Source organism: Aphelocoma coerulescens, chromosome 4, assembly GCF_041296385.1.
Source record: "Aphelocoma coerulescens isolate FSJ_1873_10779 chromosome 4, UR_Acoe_1.0, whole genome shotgun sequence".
Classification (NCBI taxonomy): domain Eukaryota; kingdom Metazoa; phylum Chordata; class Aves; order Passeriformes; family Corvidae; genus Aphelocoma; species Aphelocoma coerulescens.
The window spans coordinates 16,116,134-16,137,160 of record NC_091017.1 but is presented as its reverse complement, the minus strand read 5'-3'; the positions used below and the strand labels follow the sequence as shown (position 1 = coordinate 16,137,160).

The following is a 21,027-nucleotide window of genomic DNA, read 5'->3' as shown; positions in this document are numbered from 1 at the left end:
AAGGCAACAGAAGGCAGTGACACAGCAAAGCTCTGCTGGCAAATAGAGTGTTTTCCACCAGAAAGATATTTACTGCTTGCCCACTGAACAGCAACTTCCCTCTGCAGCTGTCACCTCCTTCAACAAGACACACAAGGAGCAGAGTCAATGACAGCACTGCTAAAATGCTTGGAGGGGAAGAGGAGGAGGAAGGAATTGTGTCTGCAGGATGAGCAGTGCACCAATATGCCAGCAGGGATACTGGATGCCTTGCCTTGCTTCTCCTGGCTGCAGTTCCCTTCCCCCACTGGCTTCAACTCAAACCCTTCTCTCTTGATCTACTCCCCTCCCCCTGAGATTTGTCTTTGAATTATGCAAGCTTTGCACTCCCCAGGGTTTATCTGCCAAAAGGTAGCATGTGGCCCATGGTTTGCACTTTAGTTTAAAATTTTCTATTATGGCAGTCAGATCCTTTCAAAATACTTTACTTCCTTTATTCCCATAGGCAGAAAGAACGGCAGGAAAAAATTGTTCACAGCAGTACAAGAGGATGTAAAAGTTCTACATTTTCAGTTTTAAAAAAAAAGAAAGGTGGAATATGGTTTTAATCAAGTAGTTTTCCTTCCTAGACGAGTACTTCCTTCTTGTAATATATATAACCTGACTGCCTATAAAAATAAAGGTGCCAGTTGGAGCCATTTAGGAGACCTAAGGAAATTCTGCATTAACCTACACCCCTCCACTCCTCAGTGCCTTCCACCATTGTTCTGTGTGTGGCCTCTTTGATGAGTTAGGTCACCAATATCCACGCATATATCTGTGGAGATACCTCAGAAACACATGCATCATAGGCTTCTCATTACTGATGTGGTCCAGGCTCAGCACTGACTATCTATGTGGGGAAATTGCCACGGTTTGAGCACTAGCTATTATTTCCATATGATACCTAAAAGCCTCAATGACTTGCAGGTCTCAGAATATACAGAAGCTTCTCTTTGGTTTAGGTTGGCAAATAAAAATCCATTTTCTGCTACAACTGTCAAGATTTAAAGACCCAAACCCTGAATTCTTATCAAGAGGAAAAAGCCAAAACCATCCTTTTTGAAACCAAGAAATCCAGTTTAATACTTGCCTAATAAACAGATATTAACTCTGAGGTGCCATGCCTGCCTAAAAATACTGTTAATTGTCCATATCAGAAATTCATTTGGGCTCTAACCAGGAATTTGGTGGAGAAAAGAGGAGATATTTTCTGGAAAGCTGACTGAAGTAGAAAAATAAATGCTGATTGAAGCTGCTTGGCAGCACAGAATGTAAGCACAGGTCCTCAGGGAGACAGATTAGCAAGCAGCAAGAAGGTGAGGCTGTCAAAGGTGCATGATAAATTCATTTAGCACACAGATATAGAATGATTATGCACATAGAAATACACACAAACAGATTTTTCATTACTTTCATCTCTACCCAAAAGTAAAACCAGAATAAGTCACCATTGATGATGAGAGTCATTAAATTTCTGCAGTATCAATATCACATCAGAGCTGATCATATGTGCCTTTTAAAATTACATATGCACAGTTACATAATCAAAAATATGCTTTACAAAATACATGTAAATGGCAAGGGATACCTAACTAAGCAGGAAACCTTTCACTGTTTTAGTGACCCGCTTAAAAATCCTAAATAAAAATACTCCATTGGGTCAATCCTTCAAGCAACTCAGAACAGAAGTGCTACAAGACACCATTTATTCTGCTACCTGCATTCATCAGCATGTATTTTTGACACCATCAGCAGTGGTTCAAAATTCTACTGCTGCTGAGCTACTCCACTATTATGAACTCAACAACACTGCAGTTCTCCCTCTCCTGTTCTCATTTTCATACACCACTCAGTTCAGACAGCACAGAACAACTCAAAAATAAGAAACATTGTAGCGAAGTATAATAAAAACATGACAAATTCAAAATATTTGGTAACAAAGTGAATGCCTCTCTGAGAGGATCCACAATTCCAGACAGATTTGTAACTTCCCGGGTCTTAAATTTTTTTTCAGGCTATAACACAAGTAAAAAAAAAAAAAAAATCACAGCAAAAATGATAAAAGAACTGTTCTAGAAAAATTAAAACTACACAAAAATTGTGTGTGGAGACTGCTACTTTCATTAGTGTTACTTCAATTATTAGTTTCATAAATTAAATTTCAATGATGGTTCATTTAATAACAAAATTTAGAACAAATTACACACAATACCCAGCCTACAATTCAGCTCACACTTTAACCAAACACTTCAAGACTCTAATAAATACTCTTAAAAGGTAAGACTAAAACCTTGCCAGTGTAGAGTGGACAAACATTATCAGTGAATTGAAAACATGGTACAGTGAACATCTACTAGACGACTCTTGGGCCAACAACTTTTCCAAATCCAGATGACAACATTTTTTCTTGTAAGCCACATGTCCCAGTAGCCCTTTTCTTAGCTCAGTTAAGGGTATTTATGTGCACTATCTGTATTTTAGGTTTAAATTGACTAAGATGAAGTTAGCATCTTGCTGATAGCAAGACATGTAATGACACCACTGAGCCATTGCTTTGGTTGTAAGCCAGTCCCTGTGTCCCATCTAAATAAAACAGTTGACAAGATTCCTATTACTTTGTTTTCATGGACTTGGAATATTTTATAACAAGGTAACACTTACATTTATTCTATAATTAATATACTTGCAGCTATACTTGGTAGCAATATAGTTTCTGAAGAGAGGACATAAAATCAATCAAAAATCACCCTACCCTGCCCTTTTTTAAACAGCTGTTTAGGTGGAAGAGGAGGAACTTTTGAACCCGCAGTATTCTATGAGATACGTTGGCAAATAAATTTTCTGAATGATGTTGAGTCTGAACAAAGCTCCTGATCTTTCCAATGCTGAAATATTTACTTTTGCATATGAAAAATACAGGACAAGTTATTTTAATTTGATAGCAAACCAAACTAAAATATCAGAGGCTACAAAACTCTGATGTTTGCTACATATGCAAGACTGCACTTAAAGAGAACTGTTAAAAGTGCGAAAGTAAATTCAGAAGCACGAGCCAAATCAAGGCTGCTCACTGCCACTAAGATCCAGTATTGGGGAACAAAATAACTGAACTCAGCAACTGAAGCAATCCTTGAACTTTTATTATTATACTGGCATCAGCTTGGGCTGGAATCCAGGTACACAAAGTTTAAGAACAACTTGCATCCTTGTTCTATTAATTCTGCATGCTGTGACAACTGGTTCAGGCACCTTGCATTTGACTGGCCTGCGGCCAAACCACAAGAAAACACAAAGAAATTGAACATTCACCAGAAGCCTTGAACAATGAGGAGTCTTTACCATTTCAACACTGCTGTGGTTAACGAAGACTTTTCTATATTTATAAAGTACAAACTCACCTCTCTCAGTACAGAATCCGTTATTGAACTTAAATTAACAGCTCCTTCATAAGTCAAATAGTAGAATACATTGAGAGACCTAACAGCCTCTGGCCCTTGTTGTTTGTAGCCAAAAATCAGATCAATCCACTGGTGAAGCTGGCAGGAAACAAACTCACTTTCCAACGCCTGTGGAAAAAAACACACACAAAACACAAACTTGAGTTCACCAGAGAGTCATCATTTGGTAGTAGCAGAAACATTTTTTTATAGCATGCAAAATTATCTTAACAAATCTAAATACAGAATTGAGAAGAGTATTTTAGACATTCTATCCAAAAAAAGGTGGGCCTTGTGATAGATGCCAGAGTCTCACGCCCTACTTCCCACTGACTGGGAGACCTCACTTTTAAAACTAATAGTGAAAATAAGAAAAAGAAAAAAAAAAAAAAAAAAGGCAGTAAGTGGAAAGTATTGGTACATTTATACACAACCAGGCTATGTTTTTATGAACTCCCAAGATAAAGCTGTGCTTTCCTTTGTGATCTGCATGCTAAATAACAACAGCAGGATCTGACAGCCAGAAGATTGATAGAATTTGGGAAACAGGACTAGCTAACCAGTGATGTTAGGGTAAAAATTTTTTCACAGGCTGGAAATAAGAAACTGCTACTACTTTCACACATTTCTTGTTTACAAACCTCTATGGAAGCCTATACAAAAGTACTGTGCAGAATGATAAAACTGTTTTTCTGAAGACGTTATCCAGGTACAACCCAAGCCCCAAGATAAGAGCATCCAAGAAACACTATATTAACAGGTAACCTAAAAATCATTGTCATCTAAAGAGTTAACTCATGGGGATTAAATCACTATCAGGATTTGCTTTTTCTATTTTGTACAGAGGATTCAAAGTATTTCTGATTTGAATTACCAAATGAAAAAACATAACAAACAGATATTCTCTTCATCTAGCAAAATGAATGGCATTTTCCCTGCAAAGGAAATTCCTAATTTTGAGCAGAGGAAGTTGAAATTAATCTGAAAACCAAGGAAATCACTCTGCAATTTGCACACAAAAATGATGGGTTTGTTTCATTAACTGATGCCTGAAAACAACATTTAAATTGACACATAAAACCAGCAATTGTCTTAATTTGTGTGGTGCACTCCACACAAAAGCCCTAAATATGTTCAAATTAGAGCAAGCTGCTTGATTGTCACTGCAGTCTCATGTCATATTAATGCATGACAAACATTAAACCATACACTTAAATGGCAATTTATATCATTTAAATGTTTACTGCCACACCAGATCATCACTCATTTAAATGTGACTTTCTGACAGCTAATTTCAGTTAATTTTCCTCGATTCACTTAATTAGAACTTTCAATCAAGAAAAGACCTGTACATATCTTAGACATCATATCATTCTTTTTTTACTATTACTTTTATTAGGATGCTGAATTGCTGAAAGCATTCTTGAAAATGAATCCCCACACAGTATAGTATCTGTTTGGACAATCAAATAGCAATACCTTACAACATCTATGCTAGACAGGACTTTTCTTCTTTTTAATTTAAAAAACATCCAATATTTAGACACAAACACACAATTAAAACTATAAAAAAACCACAAGTGGGCCAATTAAAAATTAATGATTTCAAAATTGTTTAATAAGATAAAACCAGTCAGGAGTCTCATGAGTGTCCATAATACTGCAATGTGCAGCCATAAAATTCTACAGGGCTCAGCAAATGACAATGATAAGAATTAATTTTCATGCTATCCTGCTAAAAAAAAATTAACCCTAGAACATACATACTGTTATAAATATTTAACGCCAAGAAGAATGAAGAATGTTAGGAACTTGTGATTTTTTTTATAGATACATATGTAAATTATTCAGCATGTGTTGCAGTTGTTCATATTCTCCTTTTCTACAAAAGCTAGATTTTCAATGAGTCATATTACCTTCACAAAGGGACCTGAATAACTAAAGGAATACCACTGCCAACTCCTTAGATTAATGTAAGTAAAAATGTGATTCTTTTTTTCCTTAAAAAAAGCAAAACTAAAACACTTTGCCTTCTCAGGGAAGGGTTGGGAGACATCCTGACCTTACTTCTCGTTTTCAAGTTTGAAATTATTTTACATTTGAAATTTGTACAGATGCAAAAGTAGATAATATTTTTTTGCTTATTAAGCCATTTAAAAATCTTAGTTGCCAAATCCCAAGTGAAAGGGATGACTGAAAACCAGCTACAGTCAGCATCAGGACATCAAAGGACAGACCAAACAGCACACAAATTCAAAGGCCAAATAAGCTTGCCTGATATTTCAGGTTCACAGTTAAGGTCTTGGTTGGAGGGAAGTGCTTATGCTATGACTTAATCAATGGAGGAACAATAATTAACAGCTTGTATAATGACTAAAGAATAGACTTCCAAGGAAAACAACACCCTGTACCAGATCAGCAAAGTGATGCACTTTGCAGCCACTCTGGTATATTTAAATATGGATCCTCCGTAAGAAAGCACCTGAGAAATACAGAGGTTGCAATTTGCAGAACTATTTGGCTATAAAAAAAGAAGGGGGTTTACCTTGTTTGTTGCTTTTAAACATTGCTGTTAGCATTTACCTCTTGCAAACCTAAGCCAAGCCTATCGATGGGTCAGCATTTAGGATTACTTCAGCCTCAACTTCATTTAGGACAGGCAGTGCTCATTTAAGGCTCGAGTTAAATCCAGCACCCAGCCATGGGATATGAACATCCTTTCCATGCTGCTCCTAGAGCAAAGGGAGGAGTTGTCAGCGCTCCCAGGGCAGAGCGAGCACAGCGCTCTCCCTGTGCTCTGAGGGAAATGTGCACAACAAGGAAACCCCCGAAAATGTCCGGCAAAATACAGCAATAGCCAATCCCATCGAGTTACTGTAAAACAAATCAGGGACTAATGTCCAATTGTTACAGGATCAAACAAGCCCATGGAAAGGCAGTCACGTGAAGCCACACACAGATTGTCAATTCTGTCCACAGGGGACTCATATTAACTTTGACAAACTGTCTTGGGGCTGATATCTGTTTCTTTAATGAGATCTATTAGGCAGAGACTAAAACACTTGAGATATGCTAAAAAGTACAGTATACAGATGTCAAACACAAACACCTATTAGTAACTTTCATTTCTCTATTCCCAAGGTAGAAACACTTCAGACACATCAACAAATAGAAGCTTTGATCTAACTAGGAAATTTTAGTTTATGCATAAATATTTTTCGAATGCACAATCTGATGTCACTAAATATGAGCAATCAAAACTATCACGTCATGAACAACTTTGAAATTCACTATTTTATGATCATCTTTTTCTGTCCTGTTTTCTGAAAGGACTGAACAGACAATAATTTACTGCTGGCAACCAAAGACTAACATCAGTCTAACACTAATACAAATGATTTGGTAGAACAAGAAGGGAATGACAAAAACCATAAAACTAGCAGGTTAGGAATGATTTTTCCTTTTTCCAGTACAAATTCTCTGAAGATTTATCAGGATATATTTTCCCAAACAATATTATACCTTTGGAATCAAGATTTCTATCTTCAAAGTGACTACCCATTGGCTTTTGCCCTCTACTTTTATTTCTGCTTTAGATTTTATGCAGTGACATATAACATATGAAGTGATGTCTATTAAAAATGAATATATACCGTGCTTGAGTTTGGGATGTTCCAACACTGAAATTAGATGAAAGGTTTAACTGCTTTTTTTTTCATCAGCACAGCTATATATTCACAGTCAAGCTATTCAGAAATAAATGACAGACTTACTTGCCTTATTCCTATGCTGATTAAAGGAAAGTAATTTTAAAGCACAGCATAAAGCATGCATGCCACTCTTATTTGAATGACAGAAAAGGAGTCCAACCCATACAAAATGTGGTTTATGAAATGTTAAAATGAAAAGAGAAACTGATGAGAAACCAAAACTACCCGTATATGAATAATCTTTCCTATTTACTCAATTGAAAAAAAAACTCAAACAACCAAACCAACAAACCCAGGCATACACTTCACCAGCAAGTAAGAAATAAATCTCAAGTAAAAATAATTGCCTGTTACCTTTAATGGATTAAACATTTTAATTCCCCTCTGAAAGAATTTTCTTTGAAACGCTTAAAATGGAGTCTCTTTTACATGCCACTTGAAAAATATTTAAGTATGAATAGAAAAGCATGAATTAGGATTTCACACATTTTTAGCACAACCACGACTTTCAGGTGAAAAATACTCTTCTTGAACACGACAAAGCACCCACATAACTGCAGCAGCAGGTAACTACTTTAAACTAAATACGTGTTCTGGCTTGGAAGCACGTGTGTGCACATGCATTCAAAACAAAACCCCAAACCCAACAAAACCAAACAACTGGAATGATGCTTGCATGTGCAGGCTTTCAGACACAAGTTGGTAATGCTGCCTTAACATTGATATATGACCTTTGTAAGCTACAATGAAGAAGGCTGGTTTTTTCAGCCTAATTAGAACTGTTTCAAATTTTCCTGCTAAATATATGATAGAAAGTCCTTTCAACTTTTTTTTTTTATTCTAGAGTTTCTTTCCACGTCAGCCTTGTTCCAATCAAAATATGTTTTGAATTAAATTATTTTGATTCAATATGGGGATCACATTTCACTTCTAAGATTTAAACTCCGAAAAGGAAAAGTTTAGGCTGTTCAAACAAAGCAAAAGCAGCCACTTTGTGGAAAGCCATTCACATTTACCAAGACTGACAAATTGTTTGTGTGCACCATTAGGTCTAGTTTCTGCAATAGTTGCCAGATTTCCTGTCCTCCTAATAACATATTAACTCTTCAAGTGCTGGCTTTATCTTTGGAGGTTTCTCAGTAACCTCCAGGATTTAAAAAGTAAATTACCAAATGTACTTTCACCAGTGACACTGTTTGATCACATGGGTAGACATCTGAGAATAAAGATGTATATAAAGTTATTAGAAAGATACTGAATTCAGGCCTGCCTTGAGGATATCACAAGGAAGAGGACAGCAAATGTACTAAGAAAACTCCATGTTCTGCATGAGGTAACACAAATTTCAAATGGATGAAAGGAACATCAAAACCATTTACATGACTGGTGGTTTTTTACTTGGTAAGTAACTATTTCAAGCAAATGCATTTAGTCTTACTTACTGTACTTCACAAATTCTTTTAAGCATGAAATACTCAAGAAACTGAGCATTACTTACAGAAAAAATTAAAATAACTATTTCATTTTTCCATTGTGTGTGTTCCAGAAATGCACTGCCAATTCTTCATTACTGTTGTAACAAAAGTGAACCTTTTACTTTATTTCTCTACTTGGTTACTGACACCAGGATAAAACGCTCTGGAAAATACGGTCCTAATAAAACATTTAGCTGAGATGCTTTACTGAAGACAACTGATCTCACAGAAAAAAGGGTATCAGTAGTCTGAGAAGCTCAGACACAGGAGATCTCTGGAAGAGAAACTTCCCCTCCTCTGTTCCTTCTTCTCTGTGTTGAACATTAAGCTACTAAATAATGACAAAAAAGAAAATTTGAGTAATAGTGTAACTTATTTTGTGGCAAGGTATATTCTGCATGAGCAGCACATAAACAAAGAGAAATATTTTGCAATGCAATGGTTCAAACTCCTATCTGAATTTACATCATTATTACCAAAATAAGAGTAGTATGTTTAGCCAAAATCTTGAGCATATTTTTATTTTTCAGTGATTTCTATATTGAGTCTACAACAGTAATTTTGCAGTTTAAATGGAAAAGTCAGACAGCTGCTACAGATTTTATAAAATGAAAGCTACACTCCCTTTGAAATTCAGTTTTATTCTCAATTGAAATGTCTATTATTAGGTGCCAGGAATAAAAGATTTCAATGAATATGAAAACTTGCATTGGAGCATTTGTAGCTACTCTTTCCACAAAGGGCAATGATCACCTATAAAATATTTCTCAGTGTATCCTTGATAATCTGAAAATTTGAGAGAAATACTTTAAGGCAGAACTGCTACAATTTCCTATGAACACTTTATGAACAGAACAAATCATGCATTTTTATTCTGAAGTTTCAAAGTTTAGACATCTACTTTAGGTGTTGCTTAACCTCACTTGTGCACAAATTCCACCAGCCATGCTTGTTACAATACTAACTTCCCTACTGAAAAAAAAGAGTGGGCAAAACCTGTCTCAGCCAACTGGCTCCATCAATAAAAAGATGCTTCCCAAAAGGCAGCCCAGGAATGGCCCTGTTTGGTTTCTTCTCACCAAGAGGTACAGAATAGGTATAGAATTGTCATAGGAACAAAAAACGATCAGGAAGGCTTTAATAAATTCCCCTCCACAAAAATAATACATAGAAGCCATAATTAATTGCAGTTGTGAAATCACACAAATGGCCATCGTTATTCATAACTCTGATAATACTGATATATGTGGCTTGCATTTGTCCTTCCCCAGAGACACACAGAAAATGTGACTGGTAAGTCCATAACCATTTCTTACTACAAAGTTGGCTACAAGCAAGTATTGACAACATCAGGAGGCATTGCTGAGTTATCCACCATTTCCACTTTCCCCCACCACACCCCTGTATTTATTGTTCTCATTTAGAATGTCTCCTACTCGGTTAAGAGGATTCTCTCCTGCAGAAAAGTCATCAGCATCCTGAGGCCAAGACAGGGAATGAAAACTCTTTCTGAAAATCCTCACATACAGCACCAAAAGGAGGCAGGAAGTTCCCTCCTCCCTGAAATTCAGCAATTCCTCTCCCAGCTCCTCCAGCACTTGTTTGCATGAAGACTGACAGTCTGAATCTGGAACCTATTACCCATGGAAGCACAGGCTGTTAACCACACAGCTGACAGTTGCTAAGTCAAATTAGTTCAAATGAAGTTTTGTGTTTAAAAAAAAATCAAACCCCAATCGCCAAACACCAAAATCCCACAAGATAGGGCTGCATTTCACAGTGCACAGAGCTGTGCACTGATTGTCTCAGCGTCCCACTCTGCCAAGATTTTTCCCCTCAGAAGTCTAACGCAGGGACACTGCTTCCAACACTTCAGCTAACTTGCATTACTACTAGCCAAGGGACTTCTGCGTGGCACCTCCTTGAGCCCTGTGATCACAGCCTGAATGTCAAGCGTTAGGAAAGACAAACTGAAAGGTCACAGGACTCCTCGCCTCTGAAAGGATGGCAAACAGTGATTCACCTTTTATGTTACAGATTCTTTCCCTTTAAGAGGTGCAAAACACACACCACGAAACATCCAACCGGGCAACATTTGCTTGCCTTTGAGGTTGTACGAGCTTTTTAAACGCTGAAGCTTGAAACAGGCCAAATTCTGAAATTCAGGAAAGTACTGGAGTATACACTTACTCAGCAGTGGGGTTTTAGCTTACTTATACTTACTGAACATACAGCTAGCATAATCCTAATGCAACATACAAACTCAGTGACAGCAGTGAAGGCCATGAAGTTTTAGAAAGCACCAGAAACACGAACTGAACTTGCATCACTAAAATGCAAAAAAAAAAGGTTTACGTGAACACAGACAAAACTACCCTTGAAATGGCTTTCAATTAAGTATTTAGGCTGCGTACTACCACCCCATTGAATCCTCAAAGTTTAAGCCTAAGCATATTGTTTGGTTAATGGCAGCACAACACACTTCAAACTGTGAGAAACTAGTGATTTTTTAATGTATTTTACACTTAAACTGCTTGTACATTTCTTCCTTCCCTAAGACTTACTCTGTAAGCCCTAAAAGTGAGCTGCTGCTTTATTTTTGCACTCTGCTTCAACAGCTTGCAGCATTTATGCTGTGCTTTGATGTGTCAGTTGTATACCCAATTCACAAGAGCTGTGATGATCAACAAGTATTAGTATGCATGTAAGAGGAGACAGAAATGGTTGCAAACACATGGTCTTCAAATCACTGCAAACAGCACAAGCAAACATCTTAGAGGAGTTGTAGAGACTAATCTAATTTGTCTTTGAAGCCAGTGGTGGGGGGCAAAAAAACGCTCCAGAAAAAATTGTTTAAGATTAGGAAACAGTATGACAAAAGGTCAAGGAATTTAAAATTTAAAGCACAGTTTAGATGCAAGTCAGGCAGAAAAGTTATTTCAATCTCGTCATTTGACCTGTCTGCTAATTCACAGAATAGAACTATTCTAAAGCTTTTGGGGAACAGAACACAAGATTTACAAAGGCAATTAGGGTACAGCTGAATAAATCAAACAGCTACAAAAATAGGAAACAGCACTATATCATCACGTGGGACAAATGTGTAACCCACTCTGGGGCTGAGGTGCCCAGATAAGAACAGGATTTGCTTCCTTCAGATAACTATGAACAGTGAAACCCTGATCTTTTATAAATCCATTCTGAGGGGTTTCTTAAGATGACACTACAAGGTGTGTTTGGCAAGTACATCAGACTCCTTGAAGCTGACATTTAACTGGAATGACAAAGGAGAATCATCATTTGACTTTGAGAATGACAGAGAATGGGAGAATTTGTGCATCAAGGACACTCAGCACTTAAAGAAAAAGAATTCAGATTTGTGGAATATACTATTTGGAAATGAAATGCTCTTTACAAACTTGCTCAAACACACAGGTACCCATTTAACATCTTGTTCTGACACATTTGCATAGAAAGCTATCGGGAAGTCTGGATGCAGACTAACTGGAGCTCAGGGTGGCTCACCTATCAAATACCCTACAACCAGAGCTCCCAGTTCCCTGATTAAGGAGAACACTGCCCCAATCCTGTTTGTCATTCCCTCTTCCCGTGGATCCACTGGATTGTCTCATGGTCCCTGGGAGGAGGTTGGCTAGTGCTGGAATTCACAACAGAACAAAGAGCTCTTAGGAGTCAAGTTCAATGCTTGAAAGAAATCAAATTGAAAATTCATTGTATTTATAAATTACTTCTTAAAACATCCATCCTTAGAAAACACGAAATCTCTAATTTTTTATTCTAATTTCATGATGTATTGCACGTTGAGTTTCAAACAGCTTTGTTCATAATGCTTTCTTGTAGACAGAGTAATTTTTTCTAGATTTTATTCCCTTCTTTCACCTAACCAGCTTCAAATTTCCACTGACAGCTGTACACAGAAAGACAAGTGATATATTGAGTATATTGAGCATGCTCAGGAAACCAAGGCATAAACACCTCCAAGTGCAACAGACATTCTGTAGCCAGTTGAGAGCAAACTTTTCATAACCTTTATATTACTCTGCCATGAACCATGTTAGTGGGAAGGGCATAGGAGATGAATACTATGACCATTCAGAGGTTAAATGCTGAACAAGCATATGGTCAGTTATTAACGTTTTTATTAACTACATATTTTCCAGTTATAACCCAAATAAGATGCCAGAAAACCCCAGAATTTTCCCTTAAATTAACAACATAGTTTTTTCTTCATAGATGCGCTAAAAAAACCCCTAACATTTAGAAATGAAGTCAAAATATACTGTAGTAAAACAATATTTAACTCCCATATTCCAAATATCTACTTAATTCAGAAGCTGAGCTCCCAGAGGCAGCTCTTGCTCTTTAGTAGGGAAACAAGCTACTATGACATTACCTCCCAGGATGGAAAAAAAACAAGCTTAAAAAAAATACAAAATCAAAAAATAACCCAGCACAATATTATGCCATGTTTTAAAGTAGCATCAACCAAGGTTTTAATCAAACAACACTCTAATAAAACTATGTGCCTGTGAAGTGGCAGGCAGCTTTCTTACCCAGAGGATGCTAAGCACAAGGACACCATCAGGTCCTTGACTCATCAGAGCTGTAAGGGACCCTGTGTGCCACTTACTCAAGACTTGGGCTCGGTGATCCTTGAGGGGCCCTTCCAACTTAGAATATTCCCTGAAACTGTGACTTTACCCAGGAAAGTGGAAGGAACTCATAGCTGTACAGTATCACCACCTTCACACCACAGGGCACTTACTGCTGCGGGTACCTCCTCCAACCTCCATCACCTCAGGTGTGGAGGTGCCCTCCAGCCTCTGTCACCCCAGTGCTGCCGGTGCCTCCTCAGCCTCCATCACCCCAGTGCTGCCGGTACCTCCTCAGCCTCCGGCACTCCAGTGCTGCCGGTACCTCCACAGCCTCTGTCATCCCAGTGCTGCCGGTACCTCCTCAGCCTCCGGCACCCCAGTGCTGCCGGTACCTCCTCAGCCTCTGTCATCCCAGTGCTGCCGGTACCTCCTCAGCCTCCGGCACCCCAGTCCCACTGGTACCAGCCTCCGCCACCTCAGCTTTGCCCCGCAGGGCATATACGAAACCAGCTCTGCATTTTCAATTCTATCCTTTAATTACCCCAGGTATACGCCAAACAACAAAACCTCCTTTTTTATAGCGTTTGGAAACACTGCGAGCCGGCGGGCAGGGCGGCTGGGGATGCCTCCCCTCAGCGCTGCAGCGGAGCCGCCGCCGGCAAAGCGCCGCTGCCGGGGAGGGCCCCGGCGGCTCCGAGCCCGTGCCCAGCGCCGGAGCCGCGGCTCCGAGCCCCGTTCCCGGCCAGGGAGGAGTTAAGGGGCACTGGGCCCGGGGATGCGGCGGGGGAGCAGCCCCGGCGCTAATGAGGCGCTCCTGGGGACCCCCGCGGCGGCTTTCAAACCTGGCCCGCTTCAAACGGTGCCACCCCGCGACGGGGAGAGGGTGATTGCGATAAATGACCGCAGTAATTAACTCTGATTGGGAAGCACCTGACTGGAAAGAGAGGCGAGGAGCCGCGCAGCCGACGGGCTGTGCGGCAAGGCAGGCTTTCCTCTAGCGCCGTGCTTGTGTGTGCTAGGAGAGCGCTGCCTTTCAAATAGGTACGTGGGGGCACTAATGAAAAGCAGCTCTCGGCCCAGGGCCTCCCCGTGCACTCTCAAAGGGGCAGAGAAGAAAAGCTTCAAAGTAGAACTAATTTACTTCATCCAAACCTGGCTCTGGGCAGCCTGCAGTTTGTACTGACACCGCGACAAAATATTGCTCAAAAAAGAGAAGGCTCGTCTCTTTTGAGAGGGAGGTTAAACATTTTAAAGGCACCTGCAAGTTGTTGGTCTGGTTTTTTTATCTTTTTTTTTTTTTTTTTTTTTTTTTGCTTGGTTGAGGTTTTTAAATTTAATTTTATTTAAATACAGCTATTAAGGCCTTCATCAAGAAAAGCAACCTTTCAGTTTTCGTCGCCAGATTGTACAAAGCCTGAACACGTTCCCTTCCCTCTAGTGGTGGGAACTTTATTTTTTGCACTGTGGAAAACAGCAACAATTACGCTTCTTTTTTTTTTGTTTGTTTGTTTTTGGTGGTAGGGAATAGGATTGGCAATCTCCAGCAGCCCTTAGGCAGGAAACACATTTGCTGTGTGCTGGCTCTCTCTGCCACGCTATCTTGCCACTTGATTTTACAAAGCAGAGCTCCAAGGAGTGAGGGCATTACTACCTGCTGTTTTACAAGCAATCAGCAATTCATTGTGCCAGTGCTGTCCTGTACCTGCTGAGTAAATGCTTTAAAAAAGTTCCACTAACTGCCCAGTAACAACTACAGTATGGTAGCAAAAGCAATTCACCAAATGTTTATACTGAGCCTCTGATTTATTTGACAGCTTTACACCTTCAAGACATGATATAATTAAATGTTTTGACAATGAAACAAAAATTGTATAAATTAGAAAGTCGTTAAAGATGTACAGTATCTAAAATGAAAACAGTGCAGCTATAAAAGACAATTTCTAAAATGCTTCTATAAAATAGACAAAATGTATTTAACTTTTTTATCCTTAGACTTTTTGCTACTGTATTAAACTGTTACACATCTAAAAAATTCCTAATTTAATCACTCTATGAATGCCATCTGAGAAGATTACAAATGCAATTCAGTCTTATTTTAGAAAGGTAAACAAATCATAGCTTAAGCAGAAATAGTGGACCCAAAATACGACACTTTTTAAAGTTAAAATATTACGCATGACCTTAATTTTTTGTGTCAACTGCTGTTATTTTGATAGTTTCAAAATAGAAATCAACAGCTGCCACAATGTCTTATGGGACAACAAACAACACTGTGATGATAATCCTGCCCCTCCAAGGCACTCAGTTCAAACCTCAGACAACTCTTTGTGCCTGTGTAGACCAGCGAGACGCAAGCTGGCACTTCCTATCATAGAGAAGAGGGCACACATCACAGCAGGAATCCTGAAAATGGGATTCAGAAGGTCAAAAACTTGCTGTTTCCCATGCCTGCGTTCAAAGACCAGCCCAGGAGAATGGCAGGAATGACTAGTCATGCTATAAATGAAAACAAGCATGTTAAAAATCAAATTTTAAAATTGAATCCAATGTCCATAAACTATGATTGCTCACTCTAAGGTCACTTCATATCTTTAAAATGCAGTTTCATTATCATTTTTTGGTAGTATGTGTATAAAATGTGAGCTTACTGCTAGCCTTAAAAGCTAATTGTTTAAACAATGTATAATTATATAACCATTATTTAAACATTAAAGCCTTTAAGCAACTATGCAAAAACATTTAGAATCAACTTTGTAATGCAGCTGAAGAGCACTGTTGTTCTAAAGGAAACTGTAATCCAGCAAAAGGTAACAATGACCAGTTGTTTATAAAAACCACTGAAATGTTTGGGAACTAGTTCACATTCTCATGCTATGTTTATGTTTCCATTCATCATCCTTCTCCTTGAGAAGATAGCTCAAAAGGAAGAAAGACTAGAGAACAAAATCTTGTTTAAATTACGCATGGAGACGTCAGGTAATTTAACAAATCGAGACAAAAAAGGGATGCCTGTGTATAGCTAAAATCATTATTGCATTAAATCATTTTCTACTCTCTCTCTCTCCCTCTGAGGGACCCCTCTTTGCAGTGAGGTTTATATTTATTTTGTATATTCAGCTTTGCCAAGAACTTCTAACTCACAAGTGAAGAAAAGGAACCAGAAATACAGTGCAAATGTAGAAGTACACTATGTATAAATGTTACTGCAGTCTTGTCAATCAAAGAACAGACACAAGCTTTGCCTAAACGTGTATCTGAATGATTGGCTCCCACCCTCTTCACACTTCTCTTCCATTGCATTGTAACAGAATACAGAATACAACCCAACGTAATATGATGCCCATCGAAAATAAATTGGTGGCAATGGGACAATTCCAGGACTGCTAGAGTGAGCAAATGGATAAGAGTTATTCATCAAACTGTTCATTAGGAGGAGTATGGCTGCAATGGGCTGTGTTTCTAAATAGAAATCTCTTTTTTTTGCCCCACACTCGTAAATTACTGAAGCCACATAGCACATTTCTGTAACGATGTATGTGATAAGTGAATGTGGGGAAATTGTTTTCCCTTGCACCTCTGTGGAAGAAGGTTCAGGAAGTTACCATTCTGTTTAATCAAATGTTTGGGTTTCAATTCCAGATTCTGTTGTGTGTCTGCCTTCCAACTGGGGTTTGAAATAACCGATGAAGACAACGGCGAGAATCAAAGAAAAAATACCTAAAACTCCTTAGAAAGAACTTATTCTCTGCTTCGTTATTGGTACAAGAAGTACCTGGGATAATTTGAAACAGTCACATTTGAAAAACTTTCATTCTGTGACAAGCTGGCAAGAGAATTCTTGCCACACAAGGATTAGACAGGGTGTGCTTGCTACCAAACAGTCCGAAGTAAAATGAACTTCTCTGAGTGGTCCCATTGAGGTTTTGCTGTATTTAATTTGGGAAGTGGCACTTTAGGTTGAGTGCAGAATTAATGCAGAATATTCCAATTGTTTATTAATGTAATGCTAGAAGCAATTTATTAATCCTTCATCTTAAAATGTTCTCAATTCTCTAAATACCTTGTTTTTTTTTCTCCAGGATGGAAGTAAATTCAAGTGGACATTTTATAATTAACCAAAATATCAAAATAATGGGCTTTTATGCAGCCACCCTATGTGGGTGGATTTTTTTGTTTTTATAAAATGTAATAGTATAGCATGCCCTAATACTACTTAGTTTGCATGCACACATCCTAAAATCTTATTGGAAACATTGTTCTGTATTAATATAAATCTTGCTATTGTCACTCCACCTAGAAAATGTTGTAAATTATTTAATGAAATAATTAATTGTGAAGTTTTAGCTTAAAAAGAAAAAAACTATTCCTTGTCTCTCAGAACAAACTTCTATTATAGCAATTCTGAGTCTGTTCCAGGAATCAGGTGACATGGAAATACACACACATAAAAATTCCATCTTACAAAATTTTTAGACAAAGTCTTCTGATGACTTTAGGTACTGGCCTTGCCACTGAGATGACAGAATTTGCTGGACATATAATTCAATGCCATTCATACCTTAAATTCTTGTAAATCAGTTATGTTAATCCAAATTTTTATTGTAACAACCATCCTCTCCAGTTTCCTCTCACAAAATCAAACAATAAAAAGGCCAGTGCTTTTCCACAGGCAAAAAGTGACTTAGATTACATTTCATTCTTTTGTATCTAACCTGGTCTTTATTCACAATTTAATTGTGGCAATGTTCATGTTATTTTACTCATAAATATTTCTGGAAAAATTCATCCTCTAAATGAGGACAAACATACCAAATGACCCCACACTTTTCTCATAAGGAAATAAAGTATCATAACCTGCAGTGTTGATGGAAATGACATCCACAGGTTCTGCTACCTAAAATCTTTCTCAAATTTTAAAGTGTTTGAATAAAGCCCCATTCACCATTAAAAAAAAAAAAATCACATCTCTGAAAATTAACAAAATTGTAAAAGTCTGAGAATTGATACTCAAACAATCTGAATCACAAGTGCAGAGATTTCAAAAAGTTCTATTGCAGCATTTTTTATAAATTTGTTTTAGCTTGAGCAATGTCCCCTCCTGCTATTTACATACTAAATATATACATGACATAGTGGTAAAATCTAAAACTTCAACACATCCTTTAAAATGTACATTCATAAAATCCCTAAGCAGGTAGTCACAGAGACTTCCCATATAACATAGCAAACACCTTACATAATTATGTCATTCCTGCACTGTACATACACTAAACAAGCCCTTTAGTTTTCTCCTTTACAAAAATACACCAGGCCACATTATAAAGATTTAGCATAGCACTACAGAAAATAAGGGAAATGTGCTATGATTTATTAGCCAATTAAATGCATAATTACTGATTTATCCTTCAAATTACATATGAAAAGCCCTATTGTTGTGAGCCGAAATGAAATTTTTAGTGTATGATTATGGGAAATACTAAAAACTCACAAGAAAAATGTCCAGCTTAGTGTGTGCACACAAATAGAGATATAGAAGAAGACAAAAAACCTTTTACCTGCAAAAATGAAAGTGTATATATAGGAAATAACATTATTATCATGACATGATGACAACTACAATTACATGGCTTCATATTTGACATAACCGTATCTGTTTCTGCTGGAAGTTAAGATGTTAGCAAAATATTTTTCTGGACATTGGAGGACTAAAAATACTAAAATGCAAAACGTTCTTAAAATCAACTTGTTAATTGTTGTTAATTTTTAAGTATTACAATTATCTTATTGGTCCTGGGCATGGTTATGTGTGAGAAATTCAGTATCACACTCTATGAACAAAAGGAAAAATAAAGGTGCTTGTAGAAAAGAGATTTCTTAAAAGCTTGTGACTCATTTATGGATAGAAGTTCCATCAGCTGTCTTGTTTTGGTGTTTGTTTCCCAGCCACTTCATTGCCACTAGATAATAACATTACAGTGTAACACTTAGTATTTAGTTCTGCACAAAACTTGTCTGGGCAATGCTCAAGCACCCAGCAAAAAACCTTCAAATGGGGACAAGATTAGGAATTTTCAAAACTATCAGGAACAGAGAGCAATGGTGACTGCCAAACCATGGAAATTCAGCAGAATGTGGTAGAGTCTGACACACAGGCACAAATCCTGTCTCACCAGCACCTGCAATGTCGGGAGTAGGGGAGAGGGAGGAAAAGAAGAAAGACCTTCCCTCCTCCAGTAAGATTGCACAAGGAAACCAAGAGGAGGAAGGAGAGGGGCTACACTGCCAGCCCCTGAAAGCCACAATTCATTCTTTCCAGTTATGCCAGAGTTAAGAAGTGAAAATCATTACAAAAAATTTTGGGCCTCAAAATACAGTGTAATTTTTAATTGCCTAGGTAAATTTGAAACTTGAAAGGTCACATTTTCAACCACCTACCCACAGAATTAGAAAACTGTTTAATTAGGAAACTGATAAATGACAAAACTTAAACTTCAGCAAACTAACAGTTTCAAAGGCAACAGCTTAAAGAAAAACACAAACTATGGCAAAATGCAAAAGCCTTAAAGAAAAAGTTTACTGGAAACTACAAGTAAAAATGGATTGTAGACTAAATTCACTTCATAACCTAAAGATCTTTCTACATAAAACAGTGGGGGGTTCACATTATATTGAGTGAGACATACACTAATGAATATTTTCAAAGACCTTACAGCTGCTGTTCCACTCAAGGGAAACAAACTGTTTAATACAGCTGGTAAAAAGCACATAATTAATAAAAATATGAAAACAAGAAACTAGGTTTACATTGAGCCTTACGTTAATCTCTGCATACACAGGGGTATTAAATGCAAATATTAACAATAGTAAGATTTCAAAAACTTGTTTCTTTTATAAAGGACTTCATTAATTCCATATGTATGGCAAGCTTGTACTTTTTAAATAACTAAATCCCAAAGACTTCTCCTTTAGAAAATTCCTAATTTTGGCAAAACAAAGTCAAAACCATGACATACAGTCATTTTGTTTCTGAATATGCAAAATGACTTTGTGTTCCTCTGATTAGACACTTGATAATGACTAATACATACAAGGAGCAAAATTATTGTAGGAAACTAAAGTATAATTTACACACAATCAAGAATATCCATAATAATTCATAATATAAGTTTAAAAAATATCCATAATATCCATGTCATTGGATCTGCTGAGGCAGCATATGCACATCAGCCAGTTCACTGGTGGAGCTGCTTCAGCTGCAGTGTCACAAGGAATAATATCTGGGAGAAGCTGAAATTTCAGATAAGGGAAGAAGAGTAAGAAGCAAAGGACACATAGGGAGGAAAGCAGCAACTGGTTACTTAAAGCTAATTGCTTTAAAGATGAACTTCCATGTCACAATAATTGCCAACTCTATTCTGAGAAAAGCACAAGGTAGTGTTAGAGATCTACAGAACATATCCTCAGCAGGACGAGGCCCTTTTAATGTGGCTTATGAAAATATATATACCTGTTTCTTTAGTACTTATTTTTAAGTACTTAATCATACAAAATAATTCTAGTGTCTTTTTAAATGTGCTTCACAGATGTCCCTTATTCTGACTTATCAAGAAGAACATAAATTAAATTCAGACCAAGAAATTACATGCAAGTGTTAATATGAGAGTTAGCAAAATACACTGACATATTTTATAGCTTACTGTGTATTACACCTTCCTAACTAGCTACATAAACTGAAAATGTGCAATATTTTTAATTAAGTAAAAAGACT

The 21,027-nt window shown here is 37.5% G+C and overlaps 1 protein-coding gene across 4 annotated transcripts in view; it reads right to left on the bottom strand.

Moving 5' to 3' along the window:
* Positions 1–21,027, bottom strand: part of LRBA (LPS responsive beige-like anchor protein) — a 372,621-nt gene that overhangs the window by 51,478 nt on the left and 300,116 nt on the right. For all 4 annotated transcript variants that reach the window (XM_069012817.1, XM_069012818.1, XM_069012820.1 and 1 more), the window contains exon 47: positions 3,420–3,587. In XM_069012817.1, coding sequence (XP_068868918.1) covers positions 3,420–3,587 — 168 coding nt within the window. The remainder of the gene's footprint in view (positions 1–3,419; positions 3,588–21,027) is intronic.